The sequence below is a fragment of the Muscardinus avellanarius genome (assembly GCF_963383645.1).
Source record: "Muscardinus avellanarius genome assembly, chromosome: 1".
Taxonomy (NCBI): Eukaryota; Metazoa; Chordata; class Mammalia; order Rodentia; family Gliridae; genus Muscardinus; species Muscardinus avellanarius.
In genome coordinates this window covers 51,562,147-51,590,105 of record NC_137786.1, presented here as the reverse complement: position 1 = coordinate 51,590,105, position 27,959 = coordinate 51,562,147, and the positions used below count along the sequence as shown (strand labels likewise).

General features: G+C 39.8%; 1 protein-coding gene across 4 annotated transcripts in view; it reads right to left on the bottom strand.

The window, feature by feature from the left end:
- Window positions 1-27,646, bottom strand: part of KIF2A (kinesin family member 2A) — a gene marked incomplete at both ends in the record, with an annotated part of 62,188 nt that extends 34,542 nt beyond the window's left edge. For all 4 annotated transcript variants that reach the window (XM_080695018.1, XM_080695020.1, XM_080695019.1 and 1 more), the window contains 4 exons: window positions 1,027-1,081; window positions 4,000-4,119; window positions 4,778-4,872; window positions 27,583-27,646. In XM_080695018.1, the coding sequence (XP_080551144.1) occupies window positions 1,027-1,081; window positions 4,000-4,119; window positions 4,778-4,872; window positions 27,583-27,646 (334 nt within the window). The remainder of the gene's footprint in view (window positions 1-1,026; window positions 1,082-3,999; window positions 4,120-4,777; window positions 4,873-27,582) is intronic.
- Between the last annotated feature and the right edge of the window lie 313 nt (window positions 27,647-27,959).

Below are 27,959 nucleotides of genomic sequence, written 5' to 3'. Positions count from 1 at the left end.
CATGCAGGTTCGAAGCCAGCAGCGCTGGCTTAAGAGACCCTGTTTCCACATAAAAAAAAAAAAAAAAAAAGTATAAAATAGGTCTGGGAGTGTAGCCCGGAGGTAGAAGGGCTTCCAGGAACCCCAGTACCACCAAAAAACAAACAAACAAACAAAATACTGTCACTTATATTAGGAAATTGAGAAAATGTCAATCTTAAAATTAGCCACATAAGGGCTGGGGGCACAGCTCAGTCGGACAGCACTTGCTTAGCATGCATGCGGCTCTGAATTCAATCCCCAGTACTACAAAAAATAAAATAAATAATAATAATAAGGCTGGGTTTGGTGGTGCACACTTGTAATCCCAGTACATAGGCTGAGACAGGAGGATTGCAGGTTCACAGACAGCCCCAGCTACTTAGTGAGGCCATCCACAACTTAGTGAGACACCCTGTTTCAAAATAAAGAATAAGCTGGGCGTGGTGGCACACACTTGTAATACCAGCATTTGGGAGGCTGAAATAGAAGGATCATGGTTCGCGGACAGCCTCAACTACTCAGTGAGGTCCTCAGCAACTTATTGAGACCCTGTTTCAAAATAAAGAATAAAAAATAGAGGCCAGGCATGGTGACGCATGCTTGCAATCCCAGCATTTGAGAGGCTGAGACTGGAGGATGTGGTCCAAGGAGAGCCTCAGCTACTTAGTGAGGCCCTTGGCAACTCAATGAGACCAGGTTTCAAAATAAAGAACAAAAAATAGGGCAGAGGGTGTAGCTCGGAGGTCGAATGCCCCTAGTTTCCATTCCCAGACCCGTAAAAAAAATAAAAAATAAAAATAAAAAAAAGGGCTGGGGGGTGTGTAGTTCAGAGGTAGAATGCCCCTGAGTTCAATCCCCAGTACTGCAATAAATAATAATAAATAACCCACATAAAGTTCAAATCACAATACCAAGGGTAATGTTTTTGTTTTACTTTTGATTTACCTTGTAAAGCCCATACTAAAAAGTCTATAGACAAGATTAAGAGATGAAGTTTTGCTTTACCTCTGTTATCTCTTGGAGGAGGGTCATTCTTAATAGATGCCACAGTCCGTCGATTCTATAAAAGAAGAAAATATGTTCACTGTATTTCCTCTTCATTTCTCACATATACACGCCATGATCTGTTTCTTTAACTGAACAAAAGTAGACATAGTAATATAAAAACAAATGGAGAAAACCTATAATTTAACAAGTTCCTGTTACCAAATTCAAGTTCTTGTTTATGTTCTAGCTGAGCACAATGGTACACACCTATTATCCCAGTACTTGGGAGGTTGAGATAGGAGGATTGCACATTCGAAGCCACCCTGTGTAACTTAGCAAGATTCTCAGCAACTTAGCAAGACCCTGTTTCAAGATTAAAAACAAACAAACAAACAAACAAACGAGTTGGTAGTGTAGCTCAGAATGTAGAATGCCCCTGGGTCCAATCTCTAGTACCAAAAGAAATGGGGCCCAGAAAGTACTTTTTAAAAATTCTTCAGATGATTATATCATAAAGCCAAAGTTGCTAATGATATGTCAAGAAAGATAAACTATAAAGATTGCCCAAGGTTTTGAAGTTAAATATAAAACAGTCACTTAAGCCAGAGATGGTGGCACTCACTTGTAATCCTAGTACTTGGGAGGCTGAAATAGAAAGATTGCAGGTTTGAGGACAGCCTCAATAAGCAGTGAGACGCTCATCAACCTAGCAAGAGCTTATTTCAAAATAATAATATAGGGCTAGGGTGTAGCCAAAGGTAGAAGGCCCCTGGGCTTAAGTAGCTTTAATGATATATGAATTAAAAATCTGATCATACACCATTTATAAAGCAGAATGTTTTGTTAATTTGTCTATCATACTGTATTTATATATCTATGCATGTCGTCTTTGTAAGATACTGAGTTCCTATAGGCTGAAAGTGATGTCAAATTCATCTTTGTACTTGTCTAGCAGAGTACAACATAGAAAAAAATTAATATATTTTTAAAAAACTAAAACTAAAAATTGTGGAAAATTTATATAACTATTTGGTTTAAGAAGAATTGTATTAGCTGGGCATGGTGGCGCACACTTATAAATCCCAGCATCCAGGAGGCAGTGACCAGAGAATTGCAGTTCGCAAACAGCCTTAGCTACTTAGGCCCTTTGCAGGGGGCTGAGAGTGTAGTTCAGAGGTAGAATCCCCAGTAAGCAAAAAAATCCCCAGCACCAGCCGCCCCCCGCCCGCCCAAAAGTTGTATTTTCATACAAAGTTTAAATAGTAAAGGGGTTTCAAAGAATGGAAGAGAAATAATTTATTTTTGCGGTATTGGTAACTGAACCCGGAGGCATTCTACCATTGAGCTCTGCTCCTAGCCCTATTTTATTTTTTAATTTTAAAACAGGGTCTAAGTTGCAGAGGGCCTCATTAAGTAACTGAGGCTGGCTGTGAACCCGCAATCCTCCTGTCTCAGACTCCCAAGTACTGGGATTACATGTGTGCACCACCACACCCTAGCTAGAAATTACCTTTAAGAACAACAAAAATAATGTGCTTTTAACTGCCAGGAAGTAGCATGGTCTCAAAGTTTATCTTCACAGATAATATACAAAGTAGCTAAACCATATTCTTTTTTTGGTTTTTGTGGTACCATGGGTGGAACCCAGGAGCATGCTACTTTTAAACTACACTGCCACCCCTATTTTGTGCTTTTTTTAAAATCTGAAAAAGGGTCTTACTAAGTTGTGGAGAGCCTCACTAAATTCCTACAGCTTAGGATCCTCCTGTCACAGTATTCCAAGTACTGGATTATAAACACGTACCACTATACTCGGCTTAAACTATACTATTATCATTTTTCATGTATAGTAAACTTGAATAGCAAAATTGTAATTTCAAAAGACTACTGGAAGCCGGGCGTGGTGGCACAGGCTTGTAATCCCCACGCTTGGGAGGCTGAGACAAGAGGATCGCGCAGGTTCGAAGCCAGCCTCAGCTACTTAGTGAGGATCTAAGCAACTTAGTGAGACCTGTTTCCAAATAAAATATAAAATGGGTCTGGGAGTATAGCCCGGAGGTAGAAAGCCTCTCTGGGTTTCATCCCTAGTAACACACACACACACACACACACACACACAGAGACCACTGGAATAGGTATTTATTATTCATAATAAACAGCTATTTTAGTCAAGGTCTTGTCTTATGTATTTCTTTTGAAAACATTTGCAAGTTGGGTGATAACAGGTGGGGAGCACCTGTAATCCCATAACTTATGAGGCTGAGATAGGGAGCCCATAGGTTCAAAGACAGCCTCTCAGCATTTAGTGAGACTCTCAGTAACCTAGTGAGATCCCTTCAAAACAAAATATAAAATTGGGCTGGGGTGGTGTAGCACAGGTTGTAGAGTGCCCCTTTGTTCAATCTCTAGTACCACCAAAAAGAAAAAAGAGAAAAAAAGAAAACACAAACCTTATTAACAGATAAACCCTACTAACCAATAGTACTGACTGCTATTTGCTTTGAAGCTGTTTTTCAGAAAACATCCTACTTAAGAAAGTTCTATAGTCTTACCTAATAATTGTGAATTTGACAACCCCAATCCATGAAAAGTAGTGTTTATATACTTTTGTTTATGTGGATGGTACAAAAAGCTTTTCTTAAAAAGCAAACTAGTAGCCGGGTGTGGTGGCACACACTTGTAATCCCAGCATTCAGGAGGCTGAGACAGGAGGATCGTGGTCCGCAGATAGCTTCAGCTACTTAGTGAGGCCCTCTGCACCTTAGTGAAACCTTATTTCAAAATAAAGACTAAAAAATAGGGTAGAGGGTGTAGCTCAGAGGTTGAATGCCCTTGGGTTCCATCCTCAGACCAGCAAAAAAAAAAAAAAAAAAAAAAAAGCAAACTAATCAATATTAAGACAAACTCTCACAATCTACCAACTTTAAACCAGAAGGTTTAAGAAGTGGTATATGCCATACATACTCCTTTCTCTCAATTCTCATCACTAACCTTTACAATTTTGTTTACTTTTGCTGAGGATGCTGGAGGTGGAGGTATTTCTGGACTGGGTTCAATTTCTTCATCAGGTACAAGGTCAGGGTTAAGTGAAAAAATGCTCTCCAGATCAATCTGTTGAGAAACATACACATATATTTTGAGAAGACATTTTGACATTTTCATTTTCAGATAAATTTACACTCAGTAAATAAATGATTTAACCTAATGAATAGCAATGCTTTGCAAACTATTTAGAATGATAATCCACATATATCAAATAATCTTTCTTAAAATAGCATTTTTTATTTACTTATTTTCTTGTGGTGCTGGGAATGAAACCGAGAGGCCTTCTACCTCTGGACCACACTCCCAGACCTATTTTGTTATTTGGAAAAAGGGTTTTCCTAAGTTGCTGAGGCTAGCGATCCTCCTGTCTCAGCCTCCCAAGTACTGGGATTACAAGCATGCAACCACCACACCCAGCTAAAATAGCATAATGATAGTATGACTTGCTACTAATATAGCAACCATCAAATTACCTAATTATTCAGCAACTTTCAAATTTAATGAACTAGGTTAAAGGAATAGTACATTTTCATCTAATAGTAAACATGATTAACGTGCAATCACTCAAAATATGTAATCTAACTTTTCCTGAAAGTTTTTAATCTGAAAGTTTTTGAAGGTATCATAAAGAATATATGTACTATACAAAAATTAGGTACTTTCTACTTAGTTTTACATTCAGAATCTTGACTGAAGTACTAAAAATTCAACCTAGTGATGATACCTCTTTGCCTTTTGTATCTCCATTTTCTATCCATTCAACAGTTACACTTTCATTATCTTCATTTAAAGATGTTACCATTGCTTGGTGTATTCGGCCTAGGAATAAAACACACATTTTTAAAAGAAATGGACAATGGTACTCCTAAATGCTATTAAACTGTAATGTGCTATTTTACATATTTACGTATACACACATATACATTACATATGATGCTACCTTTCTTACAAGTTTTTCCACAGAATCTCAGGATTAGGGACAAACTTTGTTCATGGGTCATAAATCAATGTGTTTCTCCTGTCTCTGCCTCCGGAATGCTGGGATTACAAGCATGTGCCACCACGCCTGACTTGTATTTTAAATTCAAATGCAAGTACAAAGACTCAACAAAATAGCCGGGCATGGTGGCACACGCTTGTAATCCCAGCATTAGGGAATCCCAGCATTAGGGAGGCTGAGACTGGAGGATTGCAGTTTGCGGACAGCCTCAGCTACTTAGTGAGGCCCTCCGCAACTTAGTGAGACCCTGTTTCAAAATAAAGAATAAAAAATAGGGTAGGGGATATAGCTCGGAGGTCGAATGCCCCTGGCTTCCATCCCCAGACCTAAAAAAAAAAAATAAAAAAATAAATAAAAAAATAAAAATAAAAAAATTTTTCAAAGAAAAAATGTCAAAATCAAGTATGGTTTCAGCATCTAGGCATAAGAACAAAGTTTTTCGCCTGATGGTACTAGGGGCAGAACAATGGGATAACTTATCCAAAGTTTTAATTGTTAAAAGAAATTAGGTAGCCAGGGCACTCCAGTAATCCTAGTATTTGGGAGGCTGAGAAATGAGGATCGCAGGTTCAAAACTGGCCTCAGCAACTTAGGAAGACTCTGGGCAACCTAGTGAGACCCTGTTTCAAAATAAAAAGGGCTGGGGATGTAGTTCGGAGGTAGTATGCCCCTGGGTTCAATCCCCAGCACCTGCTCCCACCCTAGCCAAAAATCATGTATCAGTATTAATAGAATGACTACAGGTATAGAACAGCAAACTAAAAAAAAAAAAAAAAAAAAAAAAAAATCAGGATTGGAAACACCCGTCCCTAGAACCCAAGACAATCTTCCTAACGACATTTATCTAGTCCAATTGAGAAAATTTCATTTTATTTGCTTATTTTTTCTTTTTTTTAAACTGAAAATGGTATACATTTTAAACTGTATTTGGTGCCTTCTCCCCCTCTGCTTTCCCTCCCCCACCAACAATGAGTGTCCAGGTTAACCATGTTATATTCATACTTTTACACATATTCGGATGTAGCTTGTCCATTAATTAACCTCAGCCTTCTTCCTCTATCTTTCAATTCTTGCTTTGCTGAGATTTCCTCTCCATTAAATGGAGTCCCTCTGGTATTCCCAATGCTCCCTAGTTTGGGCATATTAGAGAAAACATGTCCCTTCTCTTTCTGTGCTTGGCTGATCTCACTTAACATAATATTCTCCAGGTCTTTCCATCTTCTTGTGAATGCCATGATTTTTGTTCTTCTTTACAGCTGAACAGAATTTCATTGTATGTATTTCCCATAATTTTGTAATCCATTCATCTGTTGATGAAGACCTGGGCTGGTTCCATATTTTGGCTATTACAAACTGTGCTGCTATGAACATAGGTATGCATATGTTACTGTAGTTCTCTGATTTCAACCCCTTTGGAAAAATACCCAGGAGTGGTAGAGCTGGATCATATGGTGGATCTATTCCCATAGGAATAGGATAGGGAATCTCCACACTGATCTCCAGAGCAGCTGAACTACTTTGCACTCCCAACAACAGTGTAAAAGTTCCTCTTTCCACACATCGTCGCCAGCATTTGTTGTTGATTTCTTTATGCTTGCCACTCTGATTGGGGTAGATGGAATCTCAGTGTAGTTTTGATTTGCATCTCCCTGATTGCTCATGATGTTAAACATCTTTTCGTGTATCTATTGGCCATTTGTATCTCTTCTTTTGTGAAGTTTCTATTCAGTTCAGTTGCCCATTTATTGGGCTGTAAATGGAGCATTACAAGATGGCCACTAGAAAGTGTGGAAGTGGTCATGGCTAGAATGCTTACAGAAATATGAATAGTAAAGGCCATTTGATGAGGTCTCAGATGGGAGTAGGAAATATCTTACAAGGAACTGACATAAATAAATAAATCCCATCATTATCTTTTTTTTTTTGGTGGTGGTACTGAAGATAGAACCCAGGGCCTCAAATATGCTAGGCAAGCACCAGCCCTGACACCTTATTTGTTATACAGTTGCAAAGAACTTGGCTGCAATATGTCTATGCTCTAGAACTTTATAAAAGGTGGAATTTAATTAGCATATGTGGCTGAAATTGCTAAACAAAATAGGAAAAGGAATTTCATAGTTACTTTTAACTGCTTACACTAGGATTTAAGGCCAAATGAATGAACTAAAGTTGGTAGAATTTTTTTGGTACTGGGGACTGCAGCATCCTACCCCCAAGCTACACCTCCAGCCTGATTGTTTTAATTTTGAAACAGGGTCTCACTAAGTTGCTAAGGCTGGCTGTGAACCTGAAATCCTCCTGTCTCAGCCTCTAAAGTACGGGGATTACAAGCGTGCATTACCACACCCAGCAAGGTGGTAGAATTTATAACTAAATGTAGAAAGTAAAAATTTGAGAAATTTGTTGCCTGGCCAAAGAAAGAATAGCTTGAGGGTGTGGCTGAGCTACAAATTACTAGAGATTCGCTTGGACAGAAGGGAGCTAGGCATTTTACCATCAGAGGGAAAATGCCCTGAAGGTATTTCAGAGGTGTGGAATGGGCAGCAGCCTCTCCCATCACAGGACAGAATGTTAGGGCCTTCAGGGCAGAAAGGGACTGCTTCTAAATGTTGCTTTCACCTGACACTCCCAGCATCCTAGCTGTGGCTCAAGTAGCCTCAGGTGCAACAAAGACCACTACTATGGATGGTGCTGGCTGTTAACCTCGTTATGTGCACAAGGTGCTAATTATGCAGGTATGAATAAAAGTGCTATGATAGCAACTTCCACCTAGATTTCCAAGGCTATTGCAAACTGCCTGAGAGCACAGGAAGAAATATGTTACAGGGAAGGAGCTACTACAAAGAGCCCCCACGAGGGCAATGCCTACTGGAGCTGTGGAAATGGTGTCTTTGACAGGACCCGGGAATAGTTACTGGTAGCATGCAACACCTGAGACGGCTAAAGGCAAAGTTAACCCCAATCCCAGAGATCTGCCATGTGGGTTAAACCCAACATAGGTATGGATGTAGGTATACTTGAGAGGCCTTAGGGGCCCAACCTCTGCCTGCGTGTGTCCAAGAAAATAATATATGGAATAAAAATAATTTTAAGAGCCTAATTTTTTTTTTTTTTTGGTGGTACTGGGGTGGAACCCAGAGACTTTCTACCTACAGGCTATACTCCCAGACCTATTTTATACTTTATTTGGAAACAGGGTCTCACTAAGTTGCTGAGAGCCTCACTAAGTAGCTGAGTCTGGCTTTGAACCTACGCGATCCTCCTGTCTCAGCCTCCCAAGCACGGGGATTACATATTGCATATGTCTCCCTTTTGGAAAGAGAATTTTTACCCTATGTCTTCCCTATAATCCTCCCTTGGAAGCGGATAAAAAAAATAATAAAATAAAAGCAAGAGCCAGGTATTGTAGCCCAGGGCCATAATCCCAGTACTTAGGAAGATGAGAAAGGAAAACCACAGGTTTGAGGCCAGCCACAGTAATTTAGCGAGACCTTCAGCAACTTAGCAAGACCTCCCCTCCACCCCCCGCCCGCCCCTAGGATGTGTACCAGTATTGGGAATGGCTTAGGAAGATTTGCGAAAGCTCTGATTATTAATAGATATATTTCAGAAATAATTGTGTCAAAATGGCAGACCTGGAGAGAGAAAGGCTTGGCTTTGGTCAGGAAGCAAACAACTATTGAAACTTAGATTGATTTAGCTAAAAGTAATTAGCAAGTCGATAGGAGAGGGGAACTAGGTCTTCCTGTCTAAAGACAGATCTACAGGATTAGATAAGCTAGCTAGGATGGGAGGAGGGGGTCGACTTTCCTGAAAGGAGACATCTTGTCACACCCTGCTGGGGGAGAAACCTAACAGGGACCTTGACTAGTCAGAATTATGTAAACAAGATGGAGATCATGGGTATAAAAAGTCTGGTCCACATGCTGTATCTTGGGTGGGGCATTCATTTGAAACCCCCCCCCCATGCCATTCTGGCATGGGGCTGTAACTATCTTCTGTATTTCTATCTTTTTAATAAACTTCTTTAAATCTTCAGCAAGTGTTTGAGCTATGTATACTTATCCTTAGCTCAGGACAAGAACCCGTGGTTTTTCGGTTTTTCTGGGTTTTTTTTGGGTTTTGTTGTGGTTTGAGGGAAATTGTGTCCAGGACCCTAACGGGGTCCCCGGGGACAGTGTCCCCCAAACCATAACATTCCCACACCGTAACATATTTCACCATTAACAGTATGGAACCAAGGGGCATTCTACCTCTGAGCTACACATCCAGCCCACTTTATTCTTTTTTATTTATTTATTTTTGAGGTACTGAAGATTGAACCCAGGGGCATTCTACCTCTGAGCACACCCTCGGCCCTATTTTTTATTTCTTATTTTGAAACAGGGTCTCATTAAGTTGTTGAGGGCCTAAGTAGCTGAGGTTGCAATCCTCCAGTCTTCAGCCTCTCAAGTACTGGGATTAAAAGCATGCACCACCATGCCTGACCTTTCTTTTATTTTCAAACAGGACCTAAGTTGCAGAGGACCTCATTAAGTTGCTGAGGCTGGCAGCAAACCTGTAACAAAACAAGACTGAGGGTGTGCGTAACTCAAAGGCAGAAGGTCTGGGTTCAATCCCTAGTGCCACAGAAATAAACAAGCCGTGCATAGTGCACATGCTTGCAATCTCAGTATTTGGGAGATTGAGACAGGAAGATCATAAGTTCCCTGCCAGACTCAAGCTACCCTCCCCAACTTAATGGGACCCTGTTTCAAAAAAAAGAAGAAAAAATAGGGCTGGGGATGTAGCTCAAAGGTAGAAGAATGCCCCTGGGTTCAATCCTCCAGTACAACAAACAAACAAATAGGCTCCTGCTCAGCATTTCCACCATCTAATTTTTAGGAATTGCTTACTGACCTCAAATGAGACACGACTATGTATTGTTTAAAAACAGTACTCTAACAGGTTTCTACTGAGAACCAATAAGATCTTCAAATATATTAAGGCACTATGCTGGGCATGTGATGCAACACAAGTAATTCCAGTACTTGGGAGGCTGAGATAGGAAGAGAGCAGGTTTCAAGGACCACCCCACCAATTTAACAAGGCTCTTAGCAACCTAGCAAGACCCTGAAACCCTTTTTCAAAATAAGAGATAAATAGGGTTGGGAAGTGTATCTCAGAAGTAGAATGCTCCTGGATTCAATCCCCAGTACCAATAAACAAATGAATAAATGTACTGGATCATGAAGTCTAATTTCAACCATCTGATGTTTTAAAAAAGGGTAACTTCATAAAGCTCAACCTAGTAGGAAAAGTAAATTGCATCTCACATTTAAGTGTCAAGTTAATTTACAAAAATGTAATCTGCTAATTGACATACACTTGTAATCCCAGTACTTGGGAGGCTGAGACAGGAAGATCAAATGTTGTAGCCAGCCTCAAATACTTAGGTGAGGCCTTCCACAACTTAGTGAGACCCTGTTTCAAAATAAATAATTAAAAAATAGGGCTGGGGTGTAGCTTGAAGGTAGAATGCTCCTGGGTTCAATCTCCAGTAACCCCCCCCCCAAAAAAAAAACTTTAACATTATTTAAGGCTCAACTTTTTTTGTTATGGTAAAATTAAAGGAGAAACAGTTCAGATATCAAGTTTTAAATGTGTTAGAAAACCTTAAGACAATTTTTTAAAAATCACAATAAGTGATCAGAAGAATATATATCCTAATTTAAGCCATCTTTGTCCCAGTGAAAAAAATAATAGATGCATAGATTCTACATTGTAAGACTTTCTAATCTTTAAAGTTAAGTTGGTTACTTAAAATTGGTATTAGTGCTGGGCATGGTGATACATGCTGGTTACCACAGTACTTTGAGAGGATGATACAGGAGAATCACAGGTTCAAGACCAGCCTTGACAACTTAGCCAGACCCTGTTTCAAAATAAAATATAAAAAAGTGCTGGGGGTATACCTCAGAGATAACTAGGTTGAATTCCCAGAACCAAAATAAGTTTGGTATTAGTATTAATTTGCCATAGAGCTCATATACTTATCAAGCTGTCAAAAACAAGTATTACATGTTGACAATTGCCTTTTGGTCTCTGAAAACAGGATCCTATTATATGTTTCCTAGTTCACAGCTGAATTCACAGCAGCTGTGAAGCTAAGAAATGCCAACAACAATTAGGCTGGAATAAACCTTGTCTAGCATATAAAGTATAATCTGCTTGCAAATGTAGAAGAGCCAGAATAAACCAGCCAACATTACCAATATAATTTCAAGTATTCTAAAAATCAGATATTTAATATTTGAAAATATATGTATTGTATTAAAAAATTCAATTCTTTAGAGATCCAAGCTTTTTTTATTTTTTAAGACTGCAGCTGTTTCTGACACACCAGATTACAAATTCAGTGTTTGGGTTTTTTTTTCCCCCTTTTGTCTTGTTTCGAATTACCCTAATCATAGGTTGGAAGTATACATAAACACACATATGACAAGACTTCCACAAAAGTGAACATTTTTATCAGTTCCTTTTGAGATATTTCCATGAAATTATTTCATCCTTTCAAGATATTAAGAACTTATGATTAGTAAAAATAAAACTTGAACCCAGGGGCACTCTACTTCAGACCTACATCCCAGCCCCCGCCCCTTTTGGGAACAGGGTGTCACCAAGTTCCCAAGGGTCTTCTTGCTAAATTGCTGAAACTGGCCTCCAACCTGGATTCTCCTGGCTTAACCTTCCAAGTACTGGGATTACAGGCATATACCATTGCACTTTGCTTAATATATCTCTTCTTGATAAAGACCCTCAATTTTCAATCAGAATACCACTACATAATTTGAAAGGATTTTTGTGTAGACTTTAAAAAATGTTAATAAAAATCTAATTATCTCCTGTGCCTCTCAAGCAGGAACTAAGAGGGAAAGCATGCATAAATATCCATTCTCAAAATAAAGGTAAATTTTTCTCACACATTCAGACCAGGTGCCTGACATAATAATGCTGTTCCCAGAAGGTGAGTAAAACACATGCTTACTCAAGGTATTTGGTAAACAGATATCTGAAAGAAGTATTTTCTTCTGAAAGAAGTACTTTCTTCCGAAAGAAGTACTTTTGGACCTACCAGAAAAGAATCCTGATAAATTATCTGAGAACACACCGACCTCAAAACTTCTGACACTTTCTACCATGTCACTGATTAAAAACAGTCTTAATTCAACAGGCTTCTCACTATAAAAAAATGAATAAATATTGCATAAAATACCGATTTAAATCAATTGTGTATTTAGTTCTAAGAATCAAGTGCCAAGTAGAATGGAAATTCAAAACTTTTCTCGTTCCAAGTAGAGTCAGAGCAAAACATGTTAACTAGTTCATTTGGTCTAAGGAGGTCTATCTCAAGTTTGTTTTTAAAGCAAATATAATTCCTTTCTTCAAGTTATTGAAAGGATTACAAAAGAATAATCTTTCAGGAACAGAACAGCACATTCCTTAGTAAATTCACAATGTATGATTTAATATTGTAACTACAATGGGGGAAAGCTGAAAAATAAGAGAATGTTAATGTTTCAAAATAGACTAAATATGACAAAGATACTACAAAAACATTTTTTAAATGGAAGGCATTCTTAACTACACACTATATATTCATCCATTGTATCTCAGTTTTACCAACTATCTAGAAGCACTTTAATTTACTTGTGTCCTGACAGTAAATACTAATCTGCTCTTAGATGTTGATGACTAGTAAAAGAGGAGAGAAAGAAATCTGGTGATTTGTTGGAGAGCAAACAACAGAGATGAGAAGTACAACCAGCAAAAGTCAAATTCTCAAAATGATACATCTTATCTAAACAGTGATGCAAAGAATTCTTAATGAGGACCATGTAAGCATTACACCTTCCTCAATAGCTTTGCTGAAACAAAAAGCCATTAGAGGGCATAAATAATGCTTCAGCTGACACTGGTAACAGTGCGTTGCTGTTTAGTAAATCCCCAGGGAATATGACTTTGCCAAACATAGACACCTTTGTGTTTTGGTTTATTACACTTAAGATGCTGTTTATAACTAAATTAAAAAATTCTAGCATTTCCTTTCTTAGACTTTAAACGTAACACTGGAATTCTGATATTAGGGGAAAAGGGGGGGGACAAACAAGATTTTCACGAAGAAAATAAAAAATGGGACAGACTCATACTATATACAAACTTAATTTTCAAATTCTAAAATCAGTCCATTGTTTTGAAAAGTATATAAAAATTAAATACTTCTCAGTTCCTCTGGGTTGACTGAATTTCACTAAAAATTCAGATCTATTTGGGTTTATGATGATTATAATAGCAGTATTTAGGAGGTTGAGACAAGAAGAGCTCAGGTTCGAGGCCTGAGTAATTTAATGAGACCCTCAGCAACTGAGACCCTGTTTTAAAAAATAAATAAATAAAATAGAATGCCCCTGGATCCAAACCCCAACTGGGGGACTGCATAACTTTTTAGAAAAGTTCCAATCAGAATTAGCATAAGGTAATAAAAACATCATAAAAAGGCTAACCATTTAAATGTATTTAATTACTATAGTTCCCTAATCCACTTGTAATAAGAACATAATAACTGAAGTTCTAAAATCATGTTATATGAACACAATTCTAGCTGAAATAGTGAAAAACACATACAGCAGTAAAAACCCACTTTGTGAAGTTTATTAAATTTATTAACTAAATAAGTCACAATGCATATGGACTTTAACTTAAAGGATATGTTTTATACTCTATCCCCTGGGATGATAGAAAAGCCCACTATATTTTTATTCATTGTTCAAAAAAAAAAAAAAAAACGGTTTGCTATCTAGAATACCAGAGTTCTATAGCATTGTTAAAATTATGTTGTTTATAGTCCAAAGTTTTGAAGAATTGCCTTTCACAGATGTTCTGCTGCATATACCGAGCAATATTATCCAATTGTTCCCTGACTTAAATTCTTATTTACTCAAAAGGAAATTCTATACCACTACAGCTGGGCTATTCCATGACTTTTCATAGCTACATATAATGTCTTCCCTTTTGCTTACATATATCCTAAAAAGAGGTAGAAATCTTGTGGGATGTTTTTCAACAGTCTGTGTAAAGCCACTATTTTCCCCAGTAATTCGACATCACAATTCTTGCTACATTCTACCTATAAAAGCCTAATATAGTAGTGGCAGGACAATTTGAACTGTTTAGTGCCTGGCCAAATTGTATAAAGACAATTCATAATCACACTTTTAAACTTTTTAATTGCTAGAAGAAACGTGGAAAACCAAATTCAGTGTGGCTAGAGAAAAAAAAAAAAAACACCACACACACACAAAGAAAAGTCATAGAAGCTCAGTGTGGAAATAAATGCTAAAGTCAGACTACTGAGCGCACACAGAAGTTTTTAGCAGGGGTGAATGCTCCAAAGGGGTGGATATTGGTTTTTCAGGTCGGGTAATCTTAGATACTGCAATGGTATATGATCCACCAACCGTCCACAGTTCTTCAGTAAGTGTACAGTATACCCATAGCATAAAATTTTAGAATATTTCACTGGTGGGGGAAATTAGAGAAAAAAATTCATAAAAAGTTCTTTGGGTGGTGCAACAATGAAAAAGTTTGCAAAAGCACTGGTACAAACATTAAGTCAATAAAAGTACATCTGATCACAAAGACAATTGTGAAACAGTGAAAATGTTTGCAAAACACCAGTATAGACATTAAGTCAATAAAAGTACATGTGTGTGTGTACTTGTGTGTTTCACTGGAGATTGAACCCAGGGATATTCTACTCTGAACTACACCCCCAGCCCTATTTTATTTTTTATTTTGGAACAGGGTCTCGGTAAGTTGCTGAGACAATGAGTGAATCTGTGATCCTCCTGTCTTAGCCTCCCAAGTACTGAGAAACAGGTATGTACCACCATGGCCAATTCCTGGTTTTTCGAAATATAGAAGTCAGGCAGCTAATGAAGTATCAGAAAAAGAGATTCAGAGGTTTGTCAGAGAAGGAGAAAAACTAGAATAAAATCCTAGACGAAGGGATATGAGGCAAGAGAATGTGAATTAACTAACAGATCCAGTTAACAAATCAAGTAAAGTAAGAGCAATGCCTAAAAGTGAAAGTGGTGTCAAGGGTTTTTTTTTTCCCCCCCAACGAGAGGAGAAATAACATTTCGATATGCAATAGAGAAGGAAAAAAAGAATGGTGAAACACAGAAAGACCCATTAAAATTACCTACTTGGTGACTACAAGCAGGTAAATGGGGATAGGCTCTAGTGCACAAGTAGCAGAAATGGGACTAAAATAGGAACATAAAGAGCATGTCTAGAGTAAAGTAAGGGATGCAGAGACAAAGACACAGATGCTGGTAGCTGGGTGTTTGTGGTTGTCGTAGACTCATAATTCTTTTCTAGTGCTTATATTCTACAGTGATGGAATAGCAGGCAAGGCAAGTCAGAATAAAAAAAAAATCTCCAAGGAATGAGGGAAAGCAGCATTGTCTATAGGGTTTCTATCTTGAGAAATCAGGTATATGGTGTTTCCATTAAGATAGATAGATAGATAGATAGATAGATAGATACATACATACATACATACATACATACATACATACATACTGGGGCATTCTACCTCCGAGCTATACCCCCAGCCCTATTTTACTTTTACTTTGAAACAGGGTCATTCTAGGCTGATGAGAGTCTAACTACTTACTGAGGCTGTACTCAAACCTGTGATCCTCCTGTCTCAGCCTCCCAAGTACTAGGATTACACACATGCGCCTACATGCATGGCAACAGCTTTTACTAAAAATTTTTAAAATCATAAAAAGTTAAAAGCCTGTACAATATACTGTAAAACCCACATCTACTTTCACTAGTTTTTCAACACATGGCTAACTTTACTATCACTCCTCCCACCACTGAGTTATTTTGAAGCAAATCTCAGTCATCATATCAATTCAACCATATTTACTTCAGTATGTACAGAAACATAATTTTAAGAGTTCCTTCTTTCCTACTGGGGATTGAACCCAGGGGCAGTCTACCTCCAACTTACACCCTCAGCCCTTTTAATTTTGAAACAGGGTCTAAGTTGTTGAGAGTCTAAACTGCTGAGGCTGTCCTAGAATCTGTGATCTTCCTGCCCCAGTCTTCCCAAGTACTAGGATTACAAGCATGTGCCACCACACTTTGCATGAGCATTTTAACAGAATACATAAAGCAAGGGTACTTATCCTAGTCTGGAAGGATGAAATGTTTCACAAAGGCAAAAGGGAGAAACAGGAGTTAGCTAGTAAAGACAGAAGTAGTAGAATGTCCCAAGTAAAGTTCAGTGTATCTGAAGGATAGTGTGTCTCAAGTGGCAAGAATGAGACTAGAGGCAAGATAGATTGTTCGCGAATGTTCAAGACACAGTAAATAACCAAAGGTGGAGAGACCTACGAGAAATCTGCTACAACAGCACAGATAAGGCATAATACTAGCCAAAGTTGCAGTGATATGGAGTAAGTGTATTTTGAAAAGGTACTCAAGCAGTTAAATTAAGAGAACCTCATGACAGAATATGAGGTTAAATGAGAATAAAAAATAAAAAATGATGTATAAATTTCTAAGTTGCAATAGGGTCAATAAAAGTGATGAGAGATACTGAAGTAGATTTGAGGGTGGGCTCAATTTTGGACACAAATGAATTTGAGGTGTTTTACAAGACATTTTAGTAGAGATTTTCAGTAATCCATTAGGTACACATACAATATATGTCTGTAGCCACCCTAGGCTCAAGCAAAGCATTTAGTTTACCCAGAGAGCAACAATTACGTGAAGAGTACGTCAGGGTTAGGACCAAGTCCTGAGGTACACCAGAAGAAAGAAGCACATGTAAAAATTAGGAAGAAAAGAACTGAAGGATGGGAGAAGACTGAGAAGTTGAAATGGCTTCTACAATAGAAACCCAGAGATATGTAAAGGTAAAAGCAATGTATCACTCTTAATAAAACTCCAACCCCAAAAGCATATAAAGAAAAATACCTATATACTTAGGGCCATGTTATAGTAAAACTCTCAGTATAAGCTGTAATTGAAAAGTAAAAACACAACCCATATATAATCTAAAACCAATTTCACACAAAAGGTTTATAAAAATAAGTATCACTAAATCTGGACAGGCCTACAAATCAATCTATTATATCAGCAGATGCTTAACAAGTTGCCATAATATAACAGTTTTCTGATAATACCACTGCTCATCTAGTAAGAAGCCTCCTTTCACATGACAGCATATCTTCCTATTTAAACTTCTGAAAGTCTTTGAACAGGTGAACCTAAACTTAGGTAGAGAGATTGGAGAAGACTAAAATTCCTTTTCCAAAAGAAATTATAGAGCCACACAACACTTACATGAAATGCAACAGCTATAATAATTTGTTGTAGCTGGGCATAATGGACTATACTTGAGGGGCTGAGATGGAGGATCACAAGTTTGAGGCCAACCTCAGCAATTTGGTGGAACCCTGTGTCAAAATAAAAAGCAAAAAGGGCTGGAGGTGTCGCTCAGAAGTACAATGCCCATAGGTGCAATCCCAAATCCCTAGTTTAAATTAAAAAAAGATATAAATGACATAGTAACCTTTTCTAGGGAAAAGCCCTTTATTCCTTCAAAAGCACCATATGAAGGAACACATCTGTCACCTAGCAAATATTAGCTTGATTAATAGAAACACCTGGAAACACACTCTCCTTGAAAGGAAAATGAAAATATATGTACTTAATGATCTGATATTGATGCCCGGAACAGCCACAACACAAATAACTAAAAGGAATTCTTAAGGGTATAGAGATCTTTGGAGGCAGACAATCTATGTTCTAAACTCAGATTTGCTACTTTGTATGACTTTGGGCAAATCAATGTCCTTGTAACAGTGCAAGCAAGTTTTAATCAAAAACAGTATTTCACCAAAGAGCTGTCGGTGGTTAAATTCCAAGATTTACCTCATTAATAAGGACCCTGTCATATCCACTTCTCTTTTGTGGTCCAAACTAAACTGCAGGCTTAATAGTACCACCCACCCAAGAAAAGAAACAACAACAAAAAATGACACACTTAGATACACTGTTTGGACATTTGTCATGGCATATGAAAAAAAATTTTTTGTGTGTGGTACTAGCAATTGAACCCAGGGACATTCTACCTCAGAGCTATACTCCCAGTCCTATTTTTTAGTCTTTATTTTGAAACAGGGCCTTAACAAGTTGTAGAGGGCCTCACTAAGTAGCTAAGGCTGGCTGCAAACCTGTGATCCTCTGTCTCAGCTCTCAAGTACTGGGATTATAAACACGAGCCACCATGCCCAGCATGGCATATGAATTATAAACATTATTTCTGTGGGCTGAAATAAAGAATTTGGGCCAGCATTATAATTTCTCAATAAAAATTTAATCCTCATTCTTAAAAAATTCTAAGTTCAAGCCAGGTGTGAGACCCCCAGCAATCTGGGGAGACCCTGTTTCAAAATAAATAAAAAGGGTTGGGTGTGGCTTGGAGGTAGAAGGCCTCTGGGTTCAATCCCCAGTACCACATACACACAGGGGGGAAAAAAAACCTACATTATTAATCAAATCCATTATTTCAAGAGCATCTTTGGCTTTTAACATCTCAAGTTTGCAGAAACATCCTCTTTTTTTTTTTTAGGTTCAGAGTAAAAGTGAGTGGCAGATACATAGATTCCGATATATCTCCCTCCCACACCTGTGCACACAGTCTCCCCACAACATCCTGCACTAGGCACATGTATCATTACAGATGAATCTACACTGACACAGCACCATCACCCACAGTACTTAGCTTAAATTAGGGTTGTACCCCCTATGCATTTGGCAAATATATAATGGCATGTATCCATCATTATGGTATATCACACACAGATTAATTTTACTGCCTCCAAATCCTCTGTACTCTGTGTTCATCCCTTACCTATCCCTATGTGTGTTGTGTGTATGTGAGTGGTACTGGAGATTGAATCCAAGGGCATCCTATTTTATTATTTTTTTATTGAAAAGAGGGCCTCATTAAGTTGCTGAGGCTGGCCTCAAAATTGAGATCCTCCTGTCTCAGCCTCCCAAGCACTGGGATTATAAGGATGTACCACCCTACCTATCCCTTTTTAAGTCTTAAACTGCAAATAGCAGCTAAGAGATTCTAAACACTGAAATGGCTATGGGAATCTTGAGGACAAAAAAGGGGAGGATGAAAGGGGAAAAGAAGGACAAAAACAAGAGCAAAGAAAATGTAAAGGAGTGTAGCCAGTGGGAGGAGCTACGGGGGATTCAACGCTAAGCCTTACTATAAGCACACAGTCCACCGGCCACACAAGCACACACTCTACTGAGCTATACACCGGGCCCCTAGAAGATTCAAGAATCAGAACACTTCATTTATTAAAGAGCTAAAACTAGATTTAGTACTGTTTCTCCTTTCTATTCCAGAAATTCTGTGAGGGTCTTAGCTCAGTCTTAAGGCAAATCAGTTAGTTATAGTTTAAGTAAGTTGTTGCAACATGTAAACATTTATTAGAAGTGACCCATACCTTACTAATGGCAAAAAGCAGCCTATGTACTAATGGCAAAAAGCTGCCTATGTTGGACAGGCTCTTTGATATTATACTGTACACAGGCTTCTGCAGTGCTCTATACTGTATTCATAAATAGGATTAGCTTTAGCAAACAGAACTGAAGAAATTTTATCATTTACACTCATCCATTCCTTTCAAACTCATCTGTTCTTTATTTAACACAAGTGACGTAGCATCCCATAAAATCAAATTTTTTGTAGCACGTTCTGCATCTCATCTGCTGTTTAATCATTTGTCCACTCTCCTAGGCTGATGAAATCTTATCCCTGCTAGCTCTCATATTCAGTACTACTCGCCCTTTATCACTAATCGCTGGCTAACTCCTATTACTGCTCTTAGGAGATTAAGTCCTACAGTAGATTCCAAGTGTCCTAGAAATTAATTCCAAGATACTTACCTATGTTTCCAAGTCTTTAATAAGGTACCCCAGATTATCTCTCCTTACTTCATCTTTCTCATCTATCTGTTTTTAAAGCACTTTACCTGCCTGCCCTTTTTCCAGCTCAGGAACTTTTCCCATATTGTGTGCCTTAAGCGTAGAATGCCTCCTCCCCAAGACAATCAATACTCTGGTCATCTTCCTCCCTCTACTTAAAGTTCATTCTCCATGAAGTCTTGTCAGGTCACTCCATTAAGAGATGCTACTTCTTTGTAAAATAATAGATTGCAATCCTGGCTACAAAGGAGCAACTGTATGTAAGATCAAGTTTCTCTTCTGTCTCTTCTGAAGATACTGTCTACCTTATAAAGTTGTCATAAAAATCAAACAAAAAACTATATACTATACATTTAGCAAAGGAAGACACTCATAAAGGGCACAAATGTTAAATCTCTCCAGGTATCAAGAGTAACAACTAGACTGACTTCTTAGGAAAGAAACACAAGTCATGAAGTCTAAAAAATATAAGCTCTTTGTGTGAAACTGAGCAGATTAACTGCTGGCCAAGAATTATGATTAAAAGAGTTATCCTCAGCTGGGCACAGTGGCATATACCTATAATCCCAGTACTTGGGAAGCTGAGACAGGAAGACCACTGGCTTGAAGCAGGCACACAGTAATTTAGCAAGATCCTGTTTCAAAATAAAACAGGGCCAGGAGTGTAGTGCCTGTACAATACAATCCCCAGTATGAGAGAAAGACAGACAGACAGACAGACACACACACACACACACACACACACACACACACACACACACACACAGAAAGACAGACCGACAGAAACACACACATGTGCTTTAGCCTAAGATTGTTGAGTTTTGACCTTTATAATTAATAAAATGTCAGAATTCATTCAGGAGAGCACGATGGCGCAACACTTGTAATCCCAGTACTTGAGAGGCAGAGACAGGAGGACCAGGAGTTCTAAGCCAGCCTCACCAACTTAGAGAGGCTCTCAGCAATTTAGTGAGACCCTGTTTCAAAATAAAATAAGGAGGAGGAGGAGGAGGAGGAGGAGGAGGAGGAGGAGGAGGAGGAGGAGGCGGCGGCGGCGGCGGCGGCTGGAGTGTAGCTCAGAAATACAATGTCCCTGCGTTCAACTCCCAGTACCACCAAAAAAAAAGTCATAATCCAGTATGATTTCACTGATCTGGCAAATTTAAGCTATGTTATCAATTGTTCGTTTTCTGAGCTCATTAGGAGTGAAGCACTTTATTATAGGGGTTTCTATGTCTCAAAAAAAAAATCAGTATCTTAGTAATACCACTCAATACTATCATGAGCAAACATTTGCCAACCCTTAAAGAAAGCTAGAAGTAAATTTAGGATTTAGCCCGGGGTATGCTCTTCATAAATTACATGATGATATTGGTAAATAACTTTATATTCTGCTGTGTAAAACAATGAATCTACTCTTTTACCCTACTTACTTCACAGGGTTCCTGTGTGTTTAGAAGCATCTGGAATACTGTACCTAACAAATACATATATGAACTATTATTATCCTAGTCATCATGCAAAGAAAATGATTTTATTTTATTTTTATGGTACTGGGGATGGAACCCAGGGGCCTTCTACCTCCGGGCTACACTCCCTAACCTATTTTATATCTTATTTGGAAACAGGTTCTCTTAAGCCAGCTGAAGCTGGCTTCGAACCTGTGTGATCCTCTTGTCTCAGCCTTCGAAGCACGGGAATTACGAGTGTGCACCACCACGCCCATCTAAAGAAAATTATTAATCCACAAATTCCCCTATCCTATCCCCAAATCTTTCACATAATTATAACAAAAGAACTATATTGTTATGTGGTTCATTTTTATTATCTAAATTCAGAGTTTATTCTTCAGAAGCCTATATAATAACATGTAAAGATGAGCTAGCCAAATAATAAATGTGGCAAAGCATGTAAAGACTTAGGCCATTTAAAGCCAAATGTGGTGGTGCACATTTGTAATTCCAGTATTTTGGAGGCTGAGACAGGAGTATCAAGGTTTGTGGACAGCATCAGCTATTTAGTGAGGCCCTTTGTAACTCAGTGAGTCCATGTTTCAAAATAAAGAATAAAAAATAGGTTTGGCGTCAGGCGTGGTGACGCATGCTTGTAATCTCAGCATTAGGAAGGTTGAGACCCAAGGACTGGGTTCGTGGACAGCCTCAGCTACTTAGCAAGACCCTTTACAACTCAGTGTGACTCTATTTCAAAAATAAAAAGACTAAAAACTAGGGTTAGGGGTGTAGCTCAAAGGTATAATGACCCTGGGTTCCATCTCCAAGGGGAAAAAAAAGAGCTGGGGGTATAGCTCAGAAGTAGAATGCCCCTGGGTTCCATCTCCATAAGTAACACACACACACACACACACACACACACACACACACACACCCATTTAAAAATCTTAAAATCTTCTATTTCAGCCGGGCGTGGTGGCACACCCTTGTAATCCCCATACTTGGGAGGCGGAGACAGGAGGATCAAGCAGGTTCGAAGCCAGACTCTCTGGCTTAAGAGACTCTGTTTCCAAATAAAAATATAAAACAGGTCTGGGAATGTAGCCTGGAGGTAGAAGGGTTCCATCCCCAGTACCACCCCCACAAAAAAAAATCTTCTATTTCAGCTGGGCGGGTACATGCCTATAATTCCAATAACCAGGAGGCTGAGACAGGATGATCACAGGTTTAGCACCGGCCTCAGTAACTTAGCAAGACTCCATTTCCAATTACAAAATAAAACAGAGCTGGCAGTGTAGCTAGGAGGCAGAATAATCCTGAGGTTCAATTCTTAGCACCACTTACACACACAACAGCCAAACTATTTTCTTTGGATTGCAGGTACTTTACTTAAAACACTTTTTAAAATAACAAGAAACAAGAATATTTTCCTCTCACAATTTTGAGTTTTGTGATATTCTAGTGTACACTATAATAAGGACTAGGCTCTGTAATACTGCTCTGTTATCTTTTCCATGAGAAGCAACTTACCACATTTTGATAAGGCTATAAAAAGCTGTATATGGCTCCAAAATAAGAGAATTCTTCCTTTACTGTCATAGTGTGTGGAAATCTGGTTTCTATGCCGTGCAAAACAGGTTCCTAGCTGCCACTGAATAACTGAAAGTAAGCAAGTCAAAGTTATTGTGACTTAGGACTCAGTTTCCATATACTTAAAAAATGAGAACTAAATAATCTCCAAAGACTTTCCTGATTAAATTATTGTAAGATTCCCTTCAGATCGCAAACATCAATACTATGACTAAAACATCCCCCCCCCAAAAAAAAAAAATCAATGCTATCTTAGGTGCAGTTTCCAAATAATCAACATTTCTCATCTTTTCTCCAGTCTCTAAAGAGTTGTCACAACTACTGTAGAACTGATAAATATTTAACAGTGCAGCCTTTTTTTTTTTTTTTTTTTTTTTTGCGGTACTGGGGATGGAACCCAGGGGCATTCTCTCCCCCAGCTACACCCCCAGCCCTATTTTTTATTCTTTAGTTTGAAACAGGGTCTCACTGAGTTGCAAAGCTGTCTGTGAACCAAGATCCTCCAGTCTCAGCCTCTCAAATGCTGGGATTACAAGCATGCACCACTGCGCCTGGCTACAGTGCAGCTTTTAAGAAAAAATCTCCCAAACTGGGCATGGTGGAGCATGCTTGTAATCCCAGCATTTGGGAAGCTGAGACAGGAGAATCGCGGTTTGCAGACAGCCTCAGCTACTTAGTGAGGCCCTTTGCAATTCAATGAGACCCTGCTTCAAACTAAAGAATAAAAAATAGGGCTTGGGGTATAGCCTGGAGGTAGAAGGTCCCAGGTTCCACCTCCAGTACCAAAAACCAAAACCAAAACCAAAAAGCACTCCCATTAAACTGGGCATTGTGGCCCACATCTATAATCCCAATACTTGGGGAACTGAAATAAAAGGAAAGAAGGTTCGCCAGCCTCAGCAAATTAGCAAGGCCCTCAACAACTTAGTAAGACCCTGCTTGAAAATAAAAAAATATGGATAGATGTGTAGCTCAGAGGTGAAATGCCCCTTAGTTCAAACCCCAGTACCCTCTTCCACAAACAATTCTCCCACTACAGACTACTTAGCTACACAACTGTAAACAGGCCTAAAACAGAAAGACAATAGCATGACACATGAAAGAAAATATACATGAGTGTTTCTAGAAACCAGTCCAATTTCATACCAGGTTACCTCCTATAGCTAAAAACAATCTCAGGAGTCGAAGCCAACTCCTACCACTTCTAACCTTAGAATATCAGAGAAAGCAGATTGGTCTTAGATCATTTTAATCAACCCTGGGGATCCTGAACCAAAAGGCTATCAGAGTATGTAGGGGTGGAGAGATAGTAGGGCAGTGACAGTGCAGAATGAATACAGAAGTGTTTTATTTCATAGGAAGATATAATCTGAGTGGTTAACTAAAATAATGTTTAGAAACCAAAAGTCCAATAGTATATGATTCACTCAACGCTGTTATGTCAGTCATATTGGAGGGGAGAAGAGGAGGGATGATACACAGATGAAGTGTATATAGCCTCTTAGTTAAGTACTTTAACGCTATAAAACCCTGGCTCTAGTTGAAATGAGTGTGGGTAGCCTGACATCCCTCCACTGCATTCGCTATACCATACCTGTGTTTGAAAAATACTAAGAATTTTATGCCCAAATATTAATACTTAATGAAATATGCTGTCTCATACAGGGTGACTTAGGAATTCAAAAGCTGACCAATCACCTGTTTCTAATAATCAGCGAAGACTTTCTGGGATTAGCTTTTTTTTTTTTTTTTTTTTTTAGGTAGGGCCTTAAAGTATGAATAAGTCCTTTTTATTTTTTACTTTTTGCTATTGGGGATTAAACTCAGGGACATTCTACCTCCAAGTTCATACCCACTCCAATTTTATTTTTTTACTTTAAAACAGGATCTTGCTAGATTGATGAGTCTCGCTACTTGCTGAGACTGTCCTACAAACTGTGATCTTCCTATCTCAGCCTCCCAAGTACTGGGATTATAGGCATGAGCCAACAGGCCTTTTTTTTTAACTATCATTTTTATCTCTGGAATGAATTTTATTAACATATCAGTATCACTGATGGGGAAAAGTATAGTCTGAAACAGGGACAAGGATCACCATTAGTATCCATGCAGAAAAACATCAAGATGCCAGTTAATAGCAGTGTGAGACAGCCCTTCTCTTCTGCAATCTCCACCGTTTCAGATATTGCATTAGTGTTTATTCAACTACAAAGTTTTTGTTACAACAACCACTATTTTTTTAATCCAATACAGATCTGTTATAGAAGTGAGAAGAAGCAAAACAGTTTTTTTTTTTTTTTTGGTGGTGGTACTGGGGTTCCTGGAAGCCCTTCTACCTCCGGGCTACACTCCCAGACCTATTTTATACTTTATTTGGAAACAGTCTCTTATACCAGCGCGGCTGGCTTTGAACTTGTGCAATTTGCACCACCACGCCAGGCGCAAAACAGCTTTTTTAAAGTGAAAAGGAGAAAGCTTGAAGGGAGTCTCCTAGACATCAATTTCCAGTGTAAAACACTACCTTCATGCAACTTATTTCTTGAGAAGTTCTCTTCTTATCTTTGGCTTTCAACCAACTCCATCGTGCATCCAGGGCACTTCACTCTACAGCGACAGGTTAGGATAATACACACTGTAATGACTTCCACTATTTCTTTTTTTATAAGAAACCACTTCTGAAACATGGATTTAGGTTACCAGCACTTAAGTAAGAACACAAAGCTCTTATATGTCCAGGAATTTCTGGGATGGGCTGAAGGTAAAGGCTGAAAGAATATACCATATTCTAGAATCCACAAAGAACCCAAATTGATTCAAGCCCAAAACAATAAAAGATCGATAAAAGATATGAATTCAGAAAAGTTAAAATGCAGAAAATTTCTTAATGTTTTTTTTAATAAGATTTCACAGCTAACACCTATAATCATAGAGGCTTACAAGATGTTAAAGAACTTACATTTTATTGCAGCCCAAGTTTTTTCCCCTCTCTGGTACTGGGAATTGAACCAGGTGCATTTTACCTCTGGGTTATACCTCCAGGCCTTTTTTTTTTTTTTTTTTAACATTTTTTTTGTTTTTAAACAGGGTCTCCCTGGGTTGTCGAGTCTGGCAATGTTGCTGAAGGTGTCCCGGGACCTGTCTCAGCCTCCCAGGTATTGATATTAGAAAAGTGGGCCATGATGCCCGGTTGCACCCCAAATTTAAAAAACACTATGTAAATACTACTTTAGTTGGTCTACAGTGAACACATATAAACCTAAGAATAAAATGATATTGACAGCACTCTTTCAAGAAAATAATCTGAAGAGAAAATACAAAATAACTCCAACCCAAGAAGGTATTTCACTAGTGTCACTATAACATCTAAAGCTCTAAGTGGCATAATTTTTTTCATATACAGGATAATGCTTTCAGTCGTTACCACAAATTACCTCAAATACAACGGAGAAAACAAAAGACTAAACAAATAGGTCTTCCATTATAAAGATAACATGAAAATTACTTGCTCAAACTTGATGAGAACGAAGAAGGCATAGGTGTTATAGCCATGTCACTACTGACAATGCTACAAGATGAATAAGGAAAAATACACATATGTAACAGAGACGGAATTAAGAACGCCTTATAACTACTACATTACCCATCTCTAGTTCGTTCAATCTCCGCACTGAAAGAAAACAATTTTACTTAACGCCTTATAACTACATTACCCATCTCTAGTTCGTTCAATCTCCGCACTGAAAGAAAACAATTTTATTTCCCCCTGCGCATTTTCTCCTTTTCAATGACTTCCAAGTCTGGCCGATGTATCTCATTCCACATCCCAAGCCAGTGACTTAAGACATTTTCCCCAAGAGGAACCTACGGAAACATACACTAGCCTAAGGCTCTTTTTAAAAGCAAGAAGCGTGTGTCTTCACCTCGCCTTCCACTTCTCTCAGTTACCTCTCCTGAGGGTGTGAAAACATCAACATCCGGTCGCCCACCCCACCCTCCAGCCGCCCGGGCTCTGCCTCGCTCCTCGCGCACCGCCGCCCGGCGAGGCTGGTCCAGGACGGCTCCCGGGCTCCCCGCCCCTCGTGATGGCCGAGGCGGCCTTCTCCCCATCCCTCTCCCAGGAAGCGGCCACCCGGAGCCGCGCCCCGGGGCGCCGAGGCCCGAGCAGGCCGCGGCCCGCGCACGGCCCCGCGGCGCCGCCTCCCCGCCCCCACCGCCGCCCGGCCCGGCCCGCACCGCACCGCCGCGGCGGGCGCCGGGCCGCAGCCCACCCGCCGCCCGTCCCCCGCACGGACCGCGGCGCCGGGCCGCCCGCGCCCGCACACAAAGCGCCGCGCCGCCGCCTTCCCGCCCCCACGGCCCCGCCGAGACGGATGGCGGCCGCCCCCCCCCCCGCGCGCACGCCGGACGCCGGCTCACCATCGCTGCGCTTGATCTCCACGTAAATGCCGATCTGGATCTTGCCGAAGTTGGCCGCTGCCATCACCTCATCTGGAGCGGCGGCGGCGGCGGGCCGGGGGAGGGGGCCGGGCGGGCGGAACAGGCGGGGAGGGGGCGGGGTGGGCGCGGGAGGGGGCGCGAGGGCCCGCGGCCGCGCCGGGCCGGGCGGCAGCGTGGACGCGAGCGGGGCCGCGAGGCCCGGGCGGGCAGCGGGCGGGCGGCCTGCGGGCCGGCGGGAGCAAGCGCGCGCCGGGCGCGGGATGCAGCGAGAGCCGGGGCCGAGAGCCGCGAGAGGCGGAGTGCGAGGGCCCGCGCCCGCCGCCCGAGTCGACGCCGGGGGGCGGGGCGCCGCGCCT